The 17,898-nt window shown below is 49.4% G+C and overlaps 1 protein-coding gene across 2 annotated transcripts in view; it reads left to right on the forward strand.

Moving 5' to 3' along the window:
- Positions 1-17,898, forward strand: part of ACE2 (angiotensin converting enzyme 2) — an 86,850-nt gene that overhangs the window by 9,319 nt on the left and 59,633 nt on the right. The window contains exons 2-5 of one of the 2 annotated variants that reach the window (XM_068113735.2): positions 5,118-5,431; positions 11,046-11,201; positions 12,654-12,738; positions 12,947-13,090. In XM_068113735.2, coding sequence (XP_067969836.2) covers positions 5,198-5,431; positions 11,046-11,201; positions 12,654-12,738; positions 12,947-13,090 — 619 coding nt within the window. In that variant the 5' untranslated portion in view covers positions 5,118-5,197. Of the gene's footprint in view, positions 1-5,033; positions 5,432-11,045; positions 11,202-12,653; positions 12,739-12,946; positions 13,091-17,898 lie in introns of those variants that run through there. The other variant, XM_068113734.2, reaches the window with a different exon arrangement.

Here is a 17,898-nt window from a genome sequence, read left to right on the forward strand (position 1 = left end):
CCCCAACTATATATACAGTCACGTGAAAAAGTAAGCACACCCCATGTAAAGTTTTGACTTTTTCAACATATTTCAACATACAGCTATTTGATCTTCATTTCAACAATATTGATAGATAAAGGTGATATAATATAACAAATATCATGAAACATTTACATTTTGTAGTCCATTGTATAATTTAAATAAACATAAATGCAAATTTCGCATGTGGAAAAATTAAGTACACCCCTACATTTATCACTACTTCAAATACCTAAAATTAGAATCAGGTGCACCAGCTCAGGTGCAAATGATTAGAACATCGTTAGAGAGGATCTTGGAGGAACCTGTCTTATTTAAACCTCAGACATTTAGTTTGGTTTGCTCTTTGTTGTTGAAGTGTGCGGCGTCACCATGCCTAGATCAAAAGAGCTCTCTGAGGCCTTCAGAAAGAAGGTGTCTCAAAATACATGGAACCCATGTCACTGCTAATAATTCTGCCAATATTAATGTTCTTGTTCTTTTTTTTCAGATTTGAAGAGAGGAGACCATAACAACTAATAATTATCAATCAAAATGCCTTGGACAAAGGAGGAAAAAATATTTTGCGTCACTACTTATTTGGAGACGAAATCGTTCAAAACGGTGCAAGCAAAATGTCGCAGGAAGTTCAACTTCAACAACTATACCCAGAAAAACCAAGTTTATCGTTGGGCACACACATTTCAAGCCACTGGATCAGTAAACAACCTCAACAAGAAGGCAGAAACACCCAGTTCTGGCAGGAAGCTGACTGCAAGATCTCCTGACAATGTGAATGCGGTGAGACCTTCTGTCGGAAGGAGCCCGAAAAGGTCCATCCGAAGACGTAGCCAAGAGCAGGGTCTTTCACGTGCGTCAGTGCAAAGAATCTTGATCAAGGATCTTCAGCTGTACCCATACAAGATCCAGATCAAGCATAAACTCACACCAGCTGACATGGCAAAACGTGTTGTGATGTGCCGGTGGTTCGAGAACAAGATCGAAGAGGATCCTGACTTTCTTGCTGATGTTTGGTTCAGCGACGAAGCACACTTCTTGCTCTGTGGGCATGTCAATAGCAAGAACAATGTGTTCTGGGGCACACAAGCCCCAGACGAGGTGCTTCAGAGGCCCTTGCACTCTGTGAAATGCACGGCCTGGGTGGCCATCTCAAAACATGGCATAATCGGACCGTTTTGGTTTGAAGACGCAGACGAGGAGGCAGTCACTGTCACAAAGGAGCGTTACATTGTGGTGCTCAACAAGTTCTGGAGGGGACTTGGGAGACGTCGTGGCGTGAATAGAGATGTGCAATGGTTCCAACAAGATGGGGCAACTCCACATACAGCCAACATCACGATGGAGTGGCTGGACCACCGATTCCCTGATCGGTTGATCAGCAGGCGCCGCGAACCCGAGTTGTCTCCGCATTCACCGGATCTGAACCCCCCAGATTTTTATCTCTGGGGGTTCTTGAAGGACCACGTGTATGAGAATCGTCCTCAATCCATTTCTGAACTGAAAGTGGCCATCACCCAGAAGATTCGTGCCATCAGGAAGGAAGAGTGTGTCAGGGTGATGGACAACTTCGCTCGTCGGCTTCAAGTGTGTCTAAGGCGCAAAGGCGGTCATTTGGAACATTTGCTCTAATAAATGTATCCTTTGAGCTAGAGACCTCAAATCTTCAGTGTTTTAATTGTTATCATATCAGCTTCCAGGAAATGTAATCTTTTTTGGAGTTTCTTGTCTGAGTAATACATTATTATCATGTTAATGGGTTCCATCTATTTTGAGACACCCTGTATGTCCAAGTACAGCTAAACGGAAGGGTATTGAAAGCGCCAAAAAGACGATTTGTGTTCGACAGTGTTCAAGTATACTAGCGGGGACCCGTGGAACAGAGTGCTGTGGAAACCCTCCCTTTTTTGGGTGGTGTATAGGCAACGAAGCGCTGCCGCACATGCTCCCGTAAATTTTTGTTTTAGCAATGGAAAGGTATGACATGGCGATTGTGAATATGACAGGTTTGACGACGTGTTCGGCCTGATCAAAATACCGGTGGGTGGAATCGGCCTTCCTACAAATGACGTCGTTAGGGTTAGGGTGGGTGGAGTGGAGTCAGGCGAGGTGTCCAATCAATAGGCGGAAGGAGAGGAAGAGACGGACGGAAAACTGCCGCTACTTTAATATACAGATAATTCAATTGAAATATAATAAAGATTTTAAAGGTCGTATAATTTTTTGGGGGAAGTTTACCGCTGTTAATGCAGCGTCTTTTACACCACCTTATTTAGCACGTTCAACTAATTATCCGTGCATGTTGTTTATGTCTTTTGTGACATCCTTAGAAGCAGTAATTTTCCTGTTTGGAATAATTTTCTAATTTGTTAGACAAGTAGACAGGTAAACAATTTATCTCGCTCCTCCCTGTGCATGGGCAATCGGGACGAATTCAGAGCTAAATTACTGCGGAACTACAGGTTCGTTTTCCGATTCACCCAATTCGTGTTCAAAATATAACATTCAATTGAAATCAAGTTGTTCCACGATCATATAAACCGACGTTTATGGACAGACAGACAGACAGACAGACACACAGGAGTGAACCAATTGCTTAAGCCCATTTTTCGCTTTGTGGTGCGGGGTAATACACTGCTGTGGGACACTGTTCCGATCTTCGACCACTCTGCTCAGTTACTAAAAAGCTTCTTCTTCACATCCAGGTGACTTCTTTCCTGAACACGAATTACAAAAACATCAGCACCTTGCTGCCACACAAAAATCCTCTTTTTTATCCAACGTGGCATTTTGCAGCCTGGAACACATATACTGCAACGAGGGTAGAAAAGATCATGGTTTTGGATTGGGGACGATCTGAGATGGTGGTGAACAGCTGTCTTGAAGATCTGGAGGGAAGAATGAGATTGAATGATTTCAATGAAATTGCGATCTGTGCCATGCTGCCTCGTCAAGTTAGGGGGTTCGATTTGTATTTATTAACCAGCTTAGTTTGGTCACACATAAACGAGATGACAGTATGTCTTCCTGACGAGCCCATAACAAGGGCCAGATCTGGATCGGCGGCTCTGCTTTTCATTTATTTGTGACCACAAAGGCCACAAAAAGAATCTCAGTCTTCAAAGACCTACATTAGCCTGATGTTTGCTTTGCGGTTAGGGTGCTGGATTGGGATCATCGGATCCTGAGTTCGAATCCCGGTTGATTGTTGAATTAATGCCAGGGGGTTGACTCAGCCTGTCATCCTTCTGAGGTCGGCAAATTGAGCACCAGTTCACTGGGTCCTCTCTCAAGGAGGTTGGTGGCAGGATTTGCACACAGTGGTGCTGAGGTGTGGTCCAAGGAGCAGCGATGTGCTGATCCAGCACATGCTCCCATATGACGACGATGACGAAAGACTGTTATTGAATCACTGTTATTGAATCACTGTTATTGAATCACTGTTATTGAATCACTGTTATTGAATGATTTGAACTCAGCGATGTGCTGATCGACACCTCAGCACCTCAGCACCACCACACAGTGGCGAAATGAGCAGCGATGTGCTGATCCAGCACATGCTCCCATATGACGACGATGACGAAAGACTGTTATTGAATCACTGTTATTGAATCACTGTTATTGAATCACTGTTATTGAATCACTGTTATTGAATCACTGTTATTGAATGATTTGAACTCAAGCACCATCTGGGGTTCAGAAGTAACTCAATAACAGAACAATTTAAGTAACAACTGCAGTATTGTTACCTTACCTGCACCACCGAAGGTGTAGAGAGGTTATGTTTTCACCCCCGGCTGTTTGTTGTGACGAAAAATGATTTTTTTGGGGGGGAAAAATGAAAAATTGTGGAAAAAAAAGTTTCTTATGACTTCAAAATGACATTTTTTTGCATATGTTGGTCTGTCCCGTTTGTTTGTTTGTTTGTTTGTTTGTCTATGACCGCGATAACTCGCGAACACTTTCAGCTATCTTCGTCAAACATTACCAGAGGATTCCGAAGGACAAAGTAAGGGTGTCAATGTTTTTGACTATATAGGTCAAAAGTCAAGGTCAAAGGTTAAGGTTCTCTCGTTTGTCCAGGTGATATCTCGGCCATCCTTTGAGCTAGGAAGCTGAAATTTGGGCACAATAGTGAAAACCTCTTTAACAAAAACGATATTTTAAATTTTTTATTAATCATTGGATTGATCAATTACTTAATTATTGTCGTTTTATTACGTACAGTACTTATTTGTTTTCTCTCTCATCCAGGCAATATCTCAGTCACCTTTTGAGCTAGGAAGCTGATATTTGGACACGACAGTGACCAAGTATTTGGCTTTAGAGGGTAGTTGTGATTTATTGATTAATCAATTAATCGATTATTTATTACATTGTTTGATTAATTAATTAATTTTGAAAAAGTGACAGATTAGGATGAAACCGTGGTGGTTTAGGTATTCTACGAGGATTAGCCAATTGATGAATGTTAATTATTTTACGAATATTATTTATTTATTTCAAATACACAATTAATCAATCAATTCTTGATTCTCTCGATTTTCGTCGTACCTACCACGTGCATCCTTTCTTGTTTGTCTGTCTGTCTGTAAGCACGATATCTCAAAAAGTTGTGGATGGATTCGGACGAAACTTGGTGGACACGTTGGGTGTGTGAAAAGGACGAAATGATTCGATTTTGGTGAAGATCCGAATCCGTCTACAATAATTCTTTAATTGATTCTTCACCATTGAGTGATAGGGCCAAAAACGATATCCAATACAGGACGGTATTTCAAAAAGTTGTGAATGACTTGTGATAAAACTTGGTGGATGAGTTGGGGAAGTGACAAGAACAAACATTTTAATTTTGGATCATGGCAGAATCCAGATCCGGCCTATCAGTGGGATACAAAATGTAACCTGTTCAACTGGCGGAGGTGTGGTCTCTACCTTGTGCACTTCTACTTCGTGTCTGTGATGATCAATCCCCTCCCTCAATGGAATAATTTCGCCCTTTGAACCCCTTCCCCACCCTTTTCCTACCACTGTCACTAAAGATGAACAATGCAAACTTTGCTCTCAAGCTGTTTTGTTAATCATTGTTTCATTCACAGGACAGAGACAGGTAGCATACACGTGAAGTGAAGGACAGAACCTCAGAGAGACAAGATCTTAACCGGAGATAAACCGAGAAATGCGAGATCGACGGGTAGAGGAGAGAGGGACCACCATGGCGGGGCTGGCGTTCGTCATTGCATTTCTGTCTGCGCCAGTGGTTTTGTCTTTCAATGGACAGGACACGAACACGCAGACCTTAGAGGACTTCTTAAAGGAGTACAATTCAGCAGCACCGCCGGCTTTCTACAACAAATCGCTCGCAGATTGGGCTAACAGCACGGACAAAACGGACTACAATGCACAGCAAGCTGTATGTACCTGCCCACTGTACTCACCTGTCTCTTATCATTGTTATCAAGATGCCTTTGTCACTGAGTTTAAAATATGAACGATGTGAAACCTCTGAATGAAAAAGAATGTCATTTTTATACTCAAGCTTACCGTGTTAGTTGTTGTTTCACTCAAAGGTCCATGATCTGCATACAAAAAATTCGCGGGCACTCCCTCTTCCCCGCTGCCTCCCTCCTCTCCTATTCCCTCCCCCCCCCCCCCCCCCAACCTCCCCCCCCCCAACCTCCCCTACCCCTTTTCCCTCCCTTTACTGCTCCTCCGCATCACTTCTCCTTCTCCCCCCTCCACTACCCCCACAGTCCGTCCCGCTACTACTCCCCTCCCTCCCTCTACTTTGCCTCCCCGTCACTTCTTCCTCTCCCCCCTTCCACTACCCCCACACTCCATCCCCCTACTGCTCCTCCTCATCACTTCTCCCTCCCCCCGCCACCTTCCACCATCCCCACACTCCGTCCCGCTACTACCCCCCTCCCTCCCTCTACTTTGCCTCCCCATCACTTGTTCCTCTCCCCCCTTCCACTACCCCCACACTCCATCCCCCTACTGCTCCTCCTCATCACTTCTCCCTTCCCCCGCCACCTTCCACCACCCCCACACTCCGTTCCTCTACTGCCCCGCTCCCTCCATCTACTGCTCCTCCCCATTACTTCTCCCTCTCCCCCTCCCTCTACTGCCCCTTCCCATCATTTCCGCACATCCCCCACCCTCCCTCCACTTCCCATCCCTCCATCCACCCCCTTCCTTTTTCCTCCACTTACCTTTTCATCCCATGTCCTATACATGTTCCTTCCTTCCCCATTTCTATTGTTACGTTTGTGGGGGTAGAGGATGAAATACCATAGTGACAGATAGGATTGTATAGGTGTAGCATGGACCTTGAACGCGTAGGAGGCATCTCGATGTATTAAGTAGGGAAATTGGAGCTTAAGGTTGTTCATATGTCTTCATACGGCGGGTGGAGAGGTGTTATCTAGATAGGGGTTAAGGTCGTTTTCCCCCATTTTGTGATTGCCTCCTGTGGCTTTTCCCTACGTTTTTTACAAATACAAGGCTGGCCAATAAAACTCATGTTCGCTACAATAACAACAACAACAACAACAACAACAACAACAACAACCTCCCATTAACCAACAATATCCGACAAAACCACAGAACATTCCCAATCGGGCTAACCCAGGCTCCAGAGGAGAGCAAGCCGGCAGGCCACGGCCCAAACTTCATCATTGGTCAAGCAAGACCATGGGGTGTTTCGAGAGACCTCGGCGATTGGATAGCGTGACGCCAGAGCTAGAAGATTCGAGAGCAGGAAGAAGAAGACTCTCTCTCTCTCTCTCTCTCTCTCTCTCTCTCTCTCTCTCTCTCTCTCTCTCTCTCTCTCTCTCTCGGACAGGCTTTTGTCCTTGGCGGTCGCTTTTTGGTCTCGTGTGCGCCTGTGAGGAGACTTTCTGGATCTTTTGTGGAACTTTTGCGATCATGAGGAGGAGCAATAAGGCGGCGGTTTACGGGGCTCTTGGCGCTTCAGACGAAGAAAGAGAGAGCAAAAAGAGGACGGTCTTCACAGCTTGCTCGACGGCTCTGTGCGCGTCGCCGCCGTCGGCCCGGTGCCACATTGGGCGCTCAGGCTCGGGAAGCATTGGACTTGGCCACCCTGCACTGCCGACTTCATTAAACGATCTCGTTGAGCAAGCTCAGTGCCGGCCGACTAAAAACAAAACATTTATTTTATTTTGTCTTTCCCCTTGTGTGCTTTTGGTGTCTACGTGGATAGTCCATCAAAGTAGCGAAGTAGGATTTATTTTACCTCAACCTTTATTTCACATTTCATTTACTGTCATTAAATCCTATTGTTGCATTTCATTTGTTGTGTCTTGTTTGCATGGTGTTGGGTCCGAGAATAAACCCTTTTGGCTTCCGTCTGAAGTACAGTCGTGGCCAAAAATATTGGCACCCTTGCACTTTTTTCAAATAACTCACAATTTTCCCGAAAAATAAGTTGACATTGACAAAAGTATTTGGTCTTCACAATTCTCCATTTCACTGTTAATATTACAGAACCTTTGTTTTTGATTCAGAACTTAATATATCCTTTTAAATCAGAAAATAAAATGAAATGGCATTGACAAAATTATTGACACGCTAGACTTAATATTTGGTAGCACGGCCTTTGGACAAAATAACTGCAGTCAAGCACTTCTTATAGCCTTGAATGAGATTCCTACACTTTTCTACTGGCAGTTTGGCCCACTCTTCTTGTGCAAACTGCTCCAGTTCTCCCAGATTTGAAGGGTGCCTTCTCCCAATTGCTGTTTTCAGATCTCCCCACAGGTGTTCAATGGGATTTAGATCTGGACTCTTTACTGGCCACTTCAGAACAGTCCAGCATTTTGTCTTGAACCATTTCTGGGTATTTTTGAAGTGTGTTTGGGGTCATTGTCCTGCTGCAAGACCCATGACCTTAGAAGGAGACCCAGCTTTCTGGCACTAGGTTGAACATTGCACTCCAAAATGCTTGGTAATCTCCTGATTTCATTTTGCCATGTACACATTCAAGGCACCCAGTGCCAGAGGCAGTACAGCAACCCCAAAACATCACGAAACCTCCTCCATGTTTGACTGTAGGGAAGGTGTTCTTTTCTTTGACGACTTCATTTTGTTTTCTGTAAACATAGAGTTGATGTGCTTTACTAAAAAAGCTCTAATCATCTGTCCACAGGACATTCTCCCAGAGGGAAGGCTTGTGATGGCTTGTTCAGGTGTGTTTTGGAAAACTCCAGTCGGGCTTTGTTATGTCTCTCTCTCAGCAGCAGTGGGGTCAAAAAATGGATTTTTTCAGCTTTTTTTGTTTTTCTCCACTGCAAAAGAAATACATATATGGATACCAAAAGATTTTTAAATTTCTACAATTTTCTGGAAGAAATGGTGAATTATTTGAAAAAAGTGCAAGGGTGCTAATATTTTTAGACACGACTGTAAGCGCTTTGTGTCCTTCACCTGTGTACGATGGACCAACCGCCATAGTTTCGGCTACGTGCCTCGGAATTAATCACCGTTGCGGCTATTCGTCACCCAGCGGTGTTAACCGCCTGGGCTGACACGACAATACATGCGTGTATATCTATCTATATATATATATATATATATATATATATATATATATATATATATATATATATATATATATATATATATATATATATATATATATATATATATATATATAAGAAAGTTTTTGTTTGTTTGTTTGTCTGCGCGCGCTAATCTCTTGAACGGTAAAAAGATAGGAGGAAACCTGTGACATAAAAAATGTCGGGACGGGCCCCGGGAAGGTTATAGGCTAGGTGGCGAGGCCGGTCGAGGCCGCCTCGGCTGAGCTGGGCCCATTTCGCAATTAAAAGCTGAGCTGAATTATAGTAGTCAATCTTCTATGGCCGCGAGTGAAAGCTGAATTATAGTAGTAAATTAATTCAAAAAGAACTAAAAATGTCGCGATGGGCCCTGGGAAGGTTATAGGCGAGGTGGCGAGGACGGTCGAGGCCGCCTCGGCTGGGCTGGGCCCATTTCGCAATTAAAAGCTGAGCGGAATTATAGTAGTCAATCTTCTATGGCCGCGAGTAAAAGCTGAATTATAGTAGTAAATTCATTCAAAAAGAACCCGGGCAATGCCGGGTGCCTTCAGCTAGTATATATATATTGTTGCGGATCTCGAGCTCATCGACGTACTGAGGGGGGGGGGGGGGGGGTTAAGCCCTGCTCCCGCTCGAGTTCCGAGTCCATGAGGCCGCCACCCACACTACACTCGTGGGGGGTGGATTGCTAAGCAATTCCAGCTGCCGAGCCCACAGCCACGCGTGGAAGGGTTAACGGTCACGACCCGAGTACCTTCGACACACGCAGCTGTGAGAACGGGGACTGAACCTCGCACGAGTCATGCTGGTATTTAATGCCCGAGCGGTTGTGCGTCGAGTAACTCATGCCGTTGACACTATGGAACCCGATCGAGCGGTTTTAATTCGTGCAATGCTAGGTCAATGGTGAAAGGACGATGACGGCCAGGCTGGAAACAAAACCACAGGATTTATTCACAATTGTACACTATTAATAGAAAAGGGACACAGTGAAGAATCTTAACGGCCTTACTTACGTTCCCAGACAAGGGCCCTCAGACTCGTTCGGGGAAGGGGAGGAAGAGGGGAATGCGCCCAAAGCGCGGCCGTTCTTGCAGTTTGCCCGGACGGGCTCGTTTGGCAGATACCCCTAAGGATCGCTCCAACCCCAGGACACTACAGCCGGGGATGTTCGCGGCAGGGGCGTTGATCGCAGACATGCACGTAGCAGGAAACCGAGGAGCGTATCTCAAGGTCAGCGAGGCAAAAGCGCGCGTATATTCAGGGAGTCCAGGCAGAGAGACCAGAGTGCCGAGCCAGAGAATCCAGAGAGCGAATCCAGAGAGAGAGAGAGAGCGGGGGTCCGGGCCGGGTTTTATAGCCCCCCCGGAGCCCCACTCGAATGTTCCACGGGCCTCCACTGGCCGCCCGGGGTCACGTGTCGTGACAGCCCCTTATTGGTCACCCTCGGCCACTCCCTTCAGCCTCCATTGGCTGTAACTTATTGGCCACTCCCTCTAGCTCCCATTGGCTGTTCGCTGCTTACCGGCCACGCCCTCCAGCTCCTCCCTCGGGCCTGCAAGACTTGGCCAAGGCCCATGACACGGCACTTCAGGCTTCAATGAGGCCTACCATTACTCTACCTGCCTCAACGCATACTAACACTGGGAAGGAGACTATACTTCACATTTAATAAGAAATAACTAACTAAGCGAGGCTACATGTTGTGGTGTAACTAACTATGGGGGGTGGGGGATTGCCTTTATTCCCAAAACCGCAACAATATATATATGTATAGCTCTTTTTAACTACTGATTGACTGGTATTAATGTTTGGTACCTTTCAGGTCCCTTAGAAAGCTGAAATTTGGCGGGCTCTCTGACATTGAAGCTGGTACACTGGGGAAAATCCCAGAATTGTCGAAAGCGTCTGTAAATGAAAATTTATGTTAAAAACCGTAAACGCGTATGTAAAAATAATAATTTTAAATCAATAATTTTCCATTTTCAAATCAAAGAAAAAAGAATCAATAATTCGCATTTGAAAATTGTAATTTCTTTAACTGTAAACTGTGAAATAAAAATCTCAATGGAAACTTACATAAAAGCAGTAAACCTGTCCGTAAAAAGAAAACAAAAACAAAACTTCATATCATGCAGCAGGTCGGTGATGCTTGCCTATCATTATAAAGCTTCTATTTATTATGTACTTATGTATGGAGCACGGTTTGTTATTGCTTACACAATGTGTAAGCATACCCCACCAGTATATATATACTAGTATACACCAGTATATCAATATGTATATACCTGGTGATGGCCTAAATGGTTAGGGTGGCGGGCTTGGGATCCTAAGGTCCTGAGTTTGAATGTTTATCCTCAGGTCTTGGTCGGTGTAGATGTTTCGTAAACGTGTGAGGTGTGTCCTCATGAGGGAGCGCAGGTTCTGAGCAGTTCATAAATCTTGCAGGACGCACAGGCCAAGCTCTGGAGTGACTTCTCGAAGGAATGGGCTAAGAAAGCACAAAACTTCTCAGTGAAAGATGCCAATGTAACAGACCTTCGCCAGCTTGAAAAGCTCTCCCAGATGGGCATCAACGTACTTCCTGATGCTGATTACAAACGGGTGGGTGAGGAGTCCAAAGTGGTAATTGTGAATGCGTTTTATAGGAATTCCTGATGATGGTAATTGTTGTTTTTATTTATTTATTTATTCTTAAGTATGCATTTGAGGTCCACTGCACCACTGCTGGAACCATTCGGTTGTAGGTTATCAAAGTTTTTACTGGGTTATCAAAGCACATCTGAAGATCATTGAGATAATCTCTAGGCTGGGTGTATATGATGATGGTGCAAGCACCAATGCCTAATTTTTATGGCATAGCCCTTCGGGCAATGTCGTCTTGAACAGCGTTTGTCTGTGTATGTATGCATGTTCGCACAAACTTCCACCAATCAGAGCTGAGGATCTGGTCACATGACAGGGGGACAGTGCTTAGTAACCATTATAGTTGCTTATTTTACTAAAAGGAAATATAATAACCTTCTGTGGAACGTTTTGGGGTCCCAGCGGGTGTCATAAGGTAGGTAGGAGATTTCAGAAATTCCTCAATACAATTATGATTTTGAAATGCGATCGCCACGGACGTTGCTCCCGAATCCGGAAGTGAACAGATGACGACGGTTCGCTGATTTGATAATATCTCAATGCAATCGTGATTTAACACTATATTTTGATATATTAATACTGTATTATTAATTTCTGATTGGAATGATGAATGATGCTGTTTGGAATGAAAATATAGAGATATTGAGTTTAAAGCAGAATGAAGAAATCACGTCAGGATTTTCATCCGTAACATTCGTGGATTTCCCATTTGCAGTTTCGCCATTAACTGAATATAGCAACATTCAGATTGGGTACGATTTTTGTCCAAGTCCTTCACGAACCTGCTGTCAATGCCTGATGTTCGACTGAAGGTGGCACAGGAATGTGGAATTTATTGGCTCATGGTTTGCCATTCGCCGTTTTTTTTTACCCAAATCATTCACGAACCGGCTGTCCATGCCTGAAGTCAAACAATAACTTTTTTTCCGGAATTAATTTTTTGTAGGATATCCTACAAAATGTCAGCAGAGCTTTTACATACTGTAGCTTCAATGTTTGGGTCAACCTGTATAAATAAGTAAGATTATGATTAACAAGAAAATATTTATAATTCTGATTATACCGACTGCCATACTTGTATACTGGAAAATTAAAGCTAAAAACTCAGAATTTCTTGGACGATTGTAAGTATCTCATTGGTAGAGCTTTTTGAATGCCCCTCATAGTGGTAATTGCAATGGCAGAATAAATTCTAAATAAATAATGGGATCTTGGACATCCACAACTGAAATAAATCCATAACCCCATCTGAAGGACTGAGTTCTCTGTGAGACAGCTCCCCATTGTTGTCACACTCCACCAGAATGGTGATTTTGAATGAAATCAGATCCCATCAGGTATCATGGCAAGATAGATTGTGATTGTTCGGTATTGGCCATTGACACCCGATACCCCCTCTGCCTTCCCTAGCTAAACGAGGTTCTGAGAGAGATGCAAAACATCTACAGCACATCCACTGTACTCCTGAACGGAAGTCACATGACATTGGATTCTGGTACGGTCATCACCCAGTAGAAGCCCGAACCAATCAACACCAAAACTTTGCTCTCCACTCAACATGCATCCCCACAATTTCCTACTGGTCCAACATACAATTCCTTATAGCAAGAAGACTACGGATGTTGAGCCCATGCATTGTGTATAAGTCTTCACCACACTTTCAGAACGTTTCCCCATCTATGTTCCTCTCCCACTTCATCCAGGCTTGAATGAGATCATGGCAAACAGCACGGACTACATCAAGCGGCTCCAGGCATGGGAATTTTGGCGCGAGACAGTCGGATGGTCCACACGATCGCTCTATGAGGAATATGTCGAACTGGAAAACAAGGCGGCGAAGATGAACGGTGAGGGTCGTTGTAATGGGTGGGGGTGGAGTGACGTCACTTCCGCTTAGTAAGGGCGTCACGTGCCCTAGAGCGATGAAAACAATCACGCCGCGCGCTTGCAGTGTGTGTGCTTTGTGTTTGCAGACTTGCGCAGGAAAGTGCTAGATTTTGTGTTGTTGCAACGGTTTAACTTACGACTTTCGTCACATACTACAGGCCACTTATATCAGCACGTCTTACAACTATTTTGACAATCTTCCAAGCGAAGCTAAAGAGAGATACGAGACCAAATTATCGGCAATTGGCCTTGCAATTTGTCCGTACCGGTTACCGACAAGTGCGTGGATCAACGACCCGACGGCCTGGCCGGATGTTCAGTTCGCGGATGTGTACATGTACCTCACGAGCACACCAGGTATGAAAGTACAACCGGGTACTTTCACCCTCTGACACCTGACAACTGAATGGCCGATGAAAGCAAACACGCGTAGCAATGCGTGCGTACATGTATATACATGCGCGATACACACAACAGTTACTTACTTATATTTTCAGTAGCTGTGATGTAATGAAAATACTGTGGCGGGCACAAGGGTCAATAATTCCACGCATCAGTGGGCGGCGCGAGCGTCCAGGTGGGGAACTGAAATACATGCCCCGCCTTTCGGCCGATCGGCCACGCCCAGGGGCAAGGCGTGGCCTCGGGACATATATGCGGGCTCCAAGGTCGAGCCCTCTCAGTGCTGATATGCGAGCTTGTAATAAAGACTCTTGTTTGTATCCACGCGTTGTGGCCTACCTCTCTGGCAATCGCGTCGTGTGTGCACAGCACCACACTGGTGACCCCGATTGGTTCAGCCGTTGCTGACCACCGAACGCGCCATGGCTACCAACGCCGTCGCAATCAAACTCCCGGAGTTTTGGGAAGGGCAAGCCGACATTTGGTTTGTGCAGGCCGAAGCTCAATTCCAACTCCGGGGCATCACGGCGGACGAGACCAGGTACTACCACGTGGTCGCCGCCCTCGGGCCCGGCACCACCGCCCGCGTCGTGTCCATCCTTCGGTGCCCGCCGGGCGACCACAAGTACGAGGCACTCAAACGTCTCCTCCTCGCCACGTTCGGGCTCACGGAGGTCGAACGTGCCGACCGCCTCCTGGACCTTCCCGCCCTCGGCGACACATGACCATCTGTCCAGATGGATTTCATGCTGTCCCTGCTTGGAGACCAGCGCCCGGATTTCTTATTCCGAGCACTTTTCCTACGCCAGCTACCTGTACAGGTGCGCCTCGCACTGGCCGGTTCCAAAACAAAGGAACCCCGCGCCCTGGCTGGAGAGGCCGACAAGTATGTCGCGGCCTGCGACACGCGGTCGGTGTACGGTGCTGCCGTAGTGGATCCCGGCGCGGAGTCGACAGTGCCCCCTGCTTCCCTCGTGGCCACAGCTATGCCCCACCCACTACCGCCGCCGCCACCACCACCGCCGCCGGCACGGCCACCGCGGGGGCCATTGCCGCAAACCTGGTGCTACTACCATGCCAGGTTCGGCCGCAAGGCTAAAACGTGCCGCCCGCCGTGTTCTTTTGACGGGTCGGGAAATGACCGGGCCGGCGCTCACTTGCGGCCATGAGCGTCGGCCATTCCGGCAGCCGGCAGCCTCCTGTTCATCACGGACACGTCGTCCGGGTGCCGTTTTCTTTGCGACACGGGAGCGCAGGTAAGCTTCCTCCCTGCCTCCGCGTCCGACAAGCAAGCCGCGGGCCGGGGCCCCGCTTTGCTTGCCGCCAACGGTACACCCATCCGCACATTCGGGAAGCGTTGCTTCTCACTGCGGTTCGGAGGGCAGCGGTTCCAATGGTCGTTCGTCAACGCCAGCGTGCCAATGGCCCTGCTTGGCGCGGACTTCCTATGTGCGCATGGGCTGTTGGTCGACGTTAAGCGCAGACGTCTCGTCCAGGCCGAAACCTTCAGCTCGCTCGCTTGTTCGCTGAGCGGCTTGCCAAGCGGCTTGCTGAAAGGTTCCGTCCCGGCGAGGTTAGTCTGTACGCTTCTGGCAGCGGACGAGTTTACCCGCCTCCTCGCCAGTTTCCCAGCCCTCACGCGGCCCACCTTTTCAGCGGTGGCCGTCAAACACGGGGTGGAGCACCATATCCCCACGGTCGGGCCACCAGTCTACGCCCGGGCACGCCGCCTCGACCCCACGACGCTAGCCATGGCGAAAGTGGAGTTCGCCACGCTGGAACGGCTGGGTATCGTACGGCGCTCCAACAGCACTTGGGCCTCTCCTCTGCACATTGTGCCGAAGCCCGGCGGCGGATGGCAGCCGTGCGATGACTACCGCCGGCTCAATGATGCCACCACCCCCGACCACTACCCGGTCCTGCATATCTAAGACTTTTCCACCCGGTTGGCAAACACAACCGTGTTCTCCAAGGTGGACCTCATCTGGGGCTACCAACAGGTCCCCGTACAACCGGATGATGTCCCAAAGACAGCCGTCATCACCCCTTTCTGCCTCTTTGAGTTCCTGCGGATGCCTTTTGGGTTGAAGAATGCGGCCCAGGCGTTCCAGCGGCTCATGGACAGCGTCTTGCGTGACTTACCTTTCATCTATGTCTACCTGGACGACATCCTAGTCGCGAGCGCGTCCCGGGAGGAGCACCTGCTCCACCTCCGCACGCTTTTCGAACGCCTGGGCCAGCATGGCCTGATCATCAACCCCGCAAAGTGCCGCTTCAGCGTCGCCGCCATCGACTTCTTGGGGCACCGCATCACCAGGCATCGGGCCGTCCCTTTACCGGCCAAGGTGGAGGGCGTCAAGAGTTTTCCGCGCCCCCGCACGATCAAGGGGCTCCAGGAATTCCTGGGCATGGTCAATTTTTACCACCGCTTCATGCCCCGCGTCGCCCAGCTCCTCCGCCCCCTGCACGAGGCCCTCCGGGGGAAGCCGGGCAAAGGTGACATCGCCTGGTCGGAGCCGATGGCCATGGCGTTTGCGGGCGCAAAGCTGACCTTGGCCAACGCCACCATGCTGACGCACACGGCGCCCGATGCACCGATCGCCCTCACCACCGACGCGTCGGACTACGCGGTGGGTGCGGTGCACGAGGAGTGGGTGCGTGGTGCTTGTCAGCCCCTGGCGTTTTTTAGCCGGCAGCTTTGCCTGCACGAACGCCGCTACAGCACCTTCGACCGCGAGCTGCTCGGGCTCCACCTGGCGGTCCGACACTTCCGCCATCTGCTCGAGGGCCGCCCGTTCACGGCTTTCGTTGATCACAAGCCCCTTGTGTTCGTGATGGCCAAGGTCGCTGAGCCATGGTCGGCCCGGCAGCAACGTCACCTCTCTGCCGTGTCCGAGTACACGACGGACATCCGTCACGTCGCGGGTAAAGACAACCCGGTGGGGGATTGCCTTTCCCGGTCCATAGCGCAAGCGGTCCACCTCGGGATCGACTATGCCCGGATAGCAGAGGACCAGACCGCCGACCCCGGCGACCAGGCCTTGCGGACCGCCGTCATGGGCCTCCGCGTCACCGAGGTGCCGTTCGACGTCGCGGGCGCGGCCCTCCTGTGCGACGTCTCCCTCGGCCGGCCTCGCCCCATCGTGCCTGCTGGCTGGCAGCGCCCGGTTTTCGACGCCATCCACGGCCTGTCCCACCCGGGCACGAAGGCCTCCCAGAAGCTCGTCGCGGCGAAGTTCGGCTGGCATGGCCTCAGGAAGGACGTCCACGACTGGGCCAGGACGTGCCTCGCGTGCCAGCGCGCAAAGGTCCACCGCCACACCCAGGCCCCGTTGGCCCCGTTTGCGGTGCCAGAGCGTCGGTTCGACTACGTCCACGTCGACTTGGTGGGACCTCTGCCCCCCTCGCGGGGGTTCACCCACCTCCTCACAATGGTGGACCGCACCACACGGTGGCCGGAGGCCGTGCTATTGGCGGCGACGTCTGCGGCTGATGTGGCGCAAGCCTTCATCGCCACTTGGGTTGCCCGGTATGGTGCCCCCTCGGACATCTCGTCCGACCGCGGCCCCCAGGTCACCTCGGAGCTCTGGGGCGCGGTGGCGCAAGGGCTCGGCGTCAAACTGCACCGCACCACGGCCTACCACCCCCAAGCCAACGGCCTGTGCGAGCGCTTTCATCGCTCGATGAAGGCCGTGCCCCGGGCCAGCCTCCGCTACGGCAGCTGGGCCGACAGGCTCCCCTGGGTCCTGCTGGGCCTCAGGACGGCGCCCAAGGACGACCTGCGTGCGTCCTCAGCGGAGCTGGTCTTCGGACAACCGCTGCGGGTACCGGGCAAATTTATCCCCGACTAAACGGCTCCTTGGTCCGCCGCGCAACAGCGCTCCACCCTGCAGGAGTCCGCCCGGAGGTTCGCCCCGGTGCCGACGGCACACCACGGTTGCCCGTCCTCCCACGTCGCCCCGGAGCTTCGCACGGCGGAGTACGTTTTCGTCCGGCACAACGCCCACCAGGCACCGCTACGGCCCCTGTACGACGGGGCCTTCCGCGTGCTGGAGACCGGGGACAAATATTTCACCGTCGACATCGGCGGTGCCCCGGATCGTATCTCAGTGGACCGCCTCAAGCCAGCCCACCTCGATCTGGACCACCCCCCGCAAGCAGCTCTACCTCCGCGTCGAGGCCGCCCCCTGGCAGTCAGAGCCCCGGCACCCCCCAGCCCCGCCGTCCCGCTACCCCCCAGCCCTGCACGCATCGCCAGGGGGCGTTTCGGCCGGGTCATCCGGCTTCCCTGCAAGCTCACCCTTCAGGTGCGTGGGAATTCTGGGGGAGCGCGTGTGGCGGGCACAAGGGTCAATAATTCCGCGCA

The sequence above is a fragment of the Myxine glutinosa genome, chromosome 4 (genome assembly GCF_964187855.1).
Source record: "Myxine glutinosa chromosome 4, kmMyxGlut1.1, whole genome shotgun sequence".
NCBI lineage: Eukaryota > Metazoa > Chordata > Myxini > Myxiniformes > Myxinidae > Myxine > Myxine glutinosa.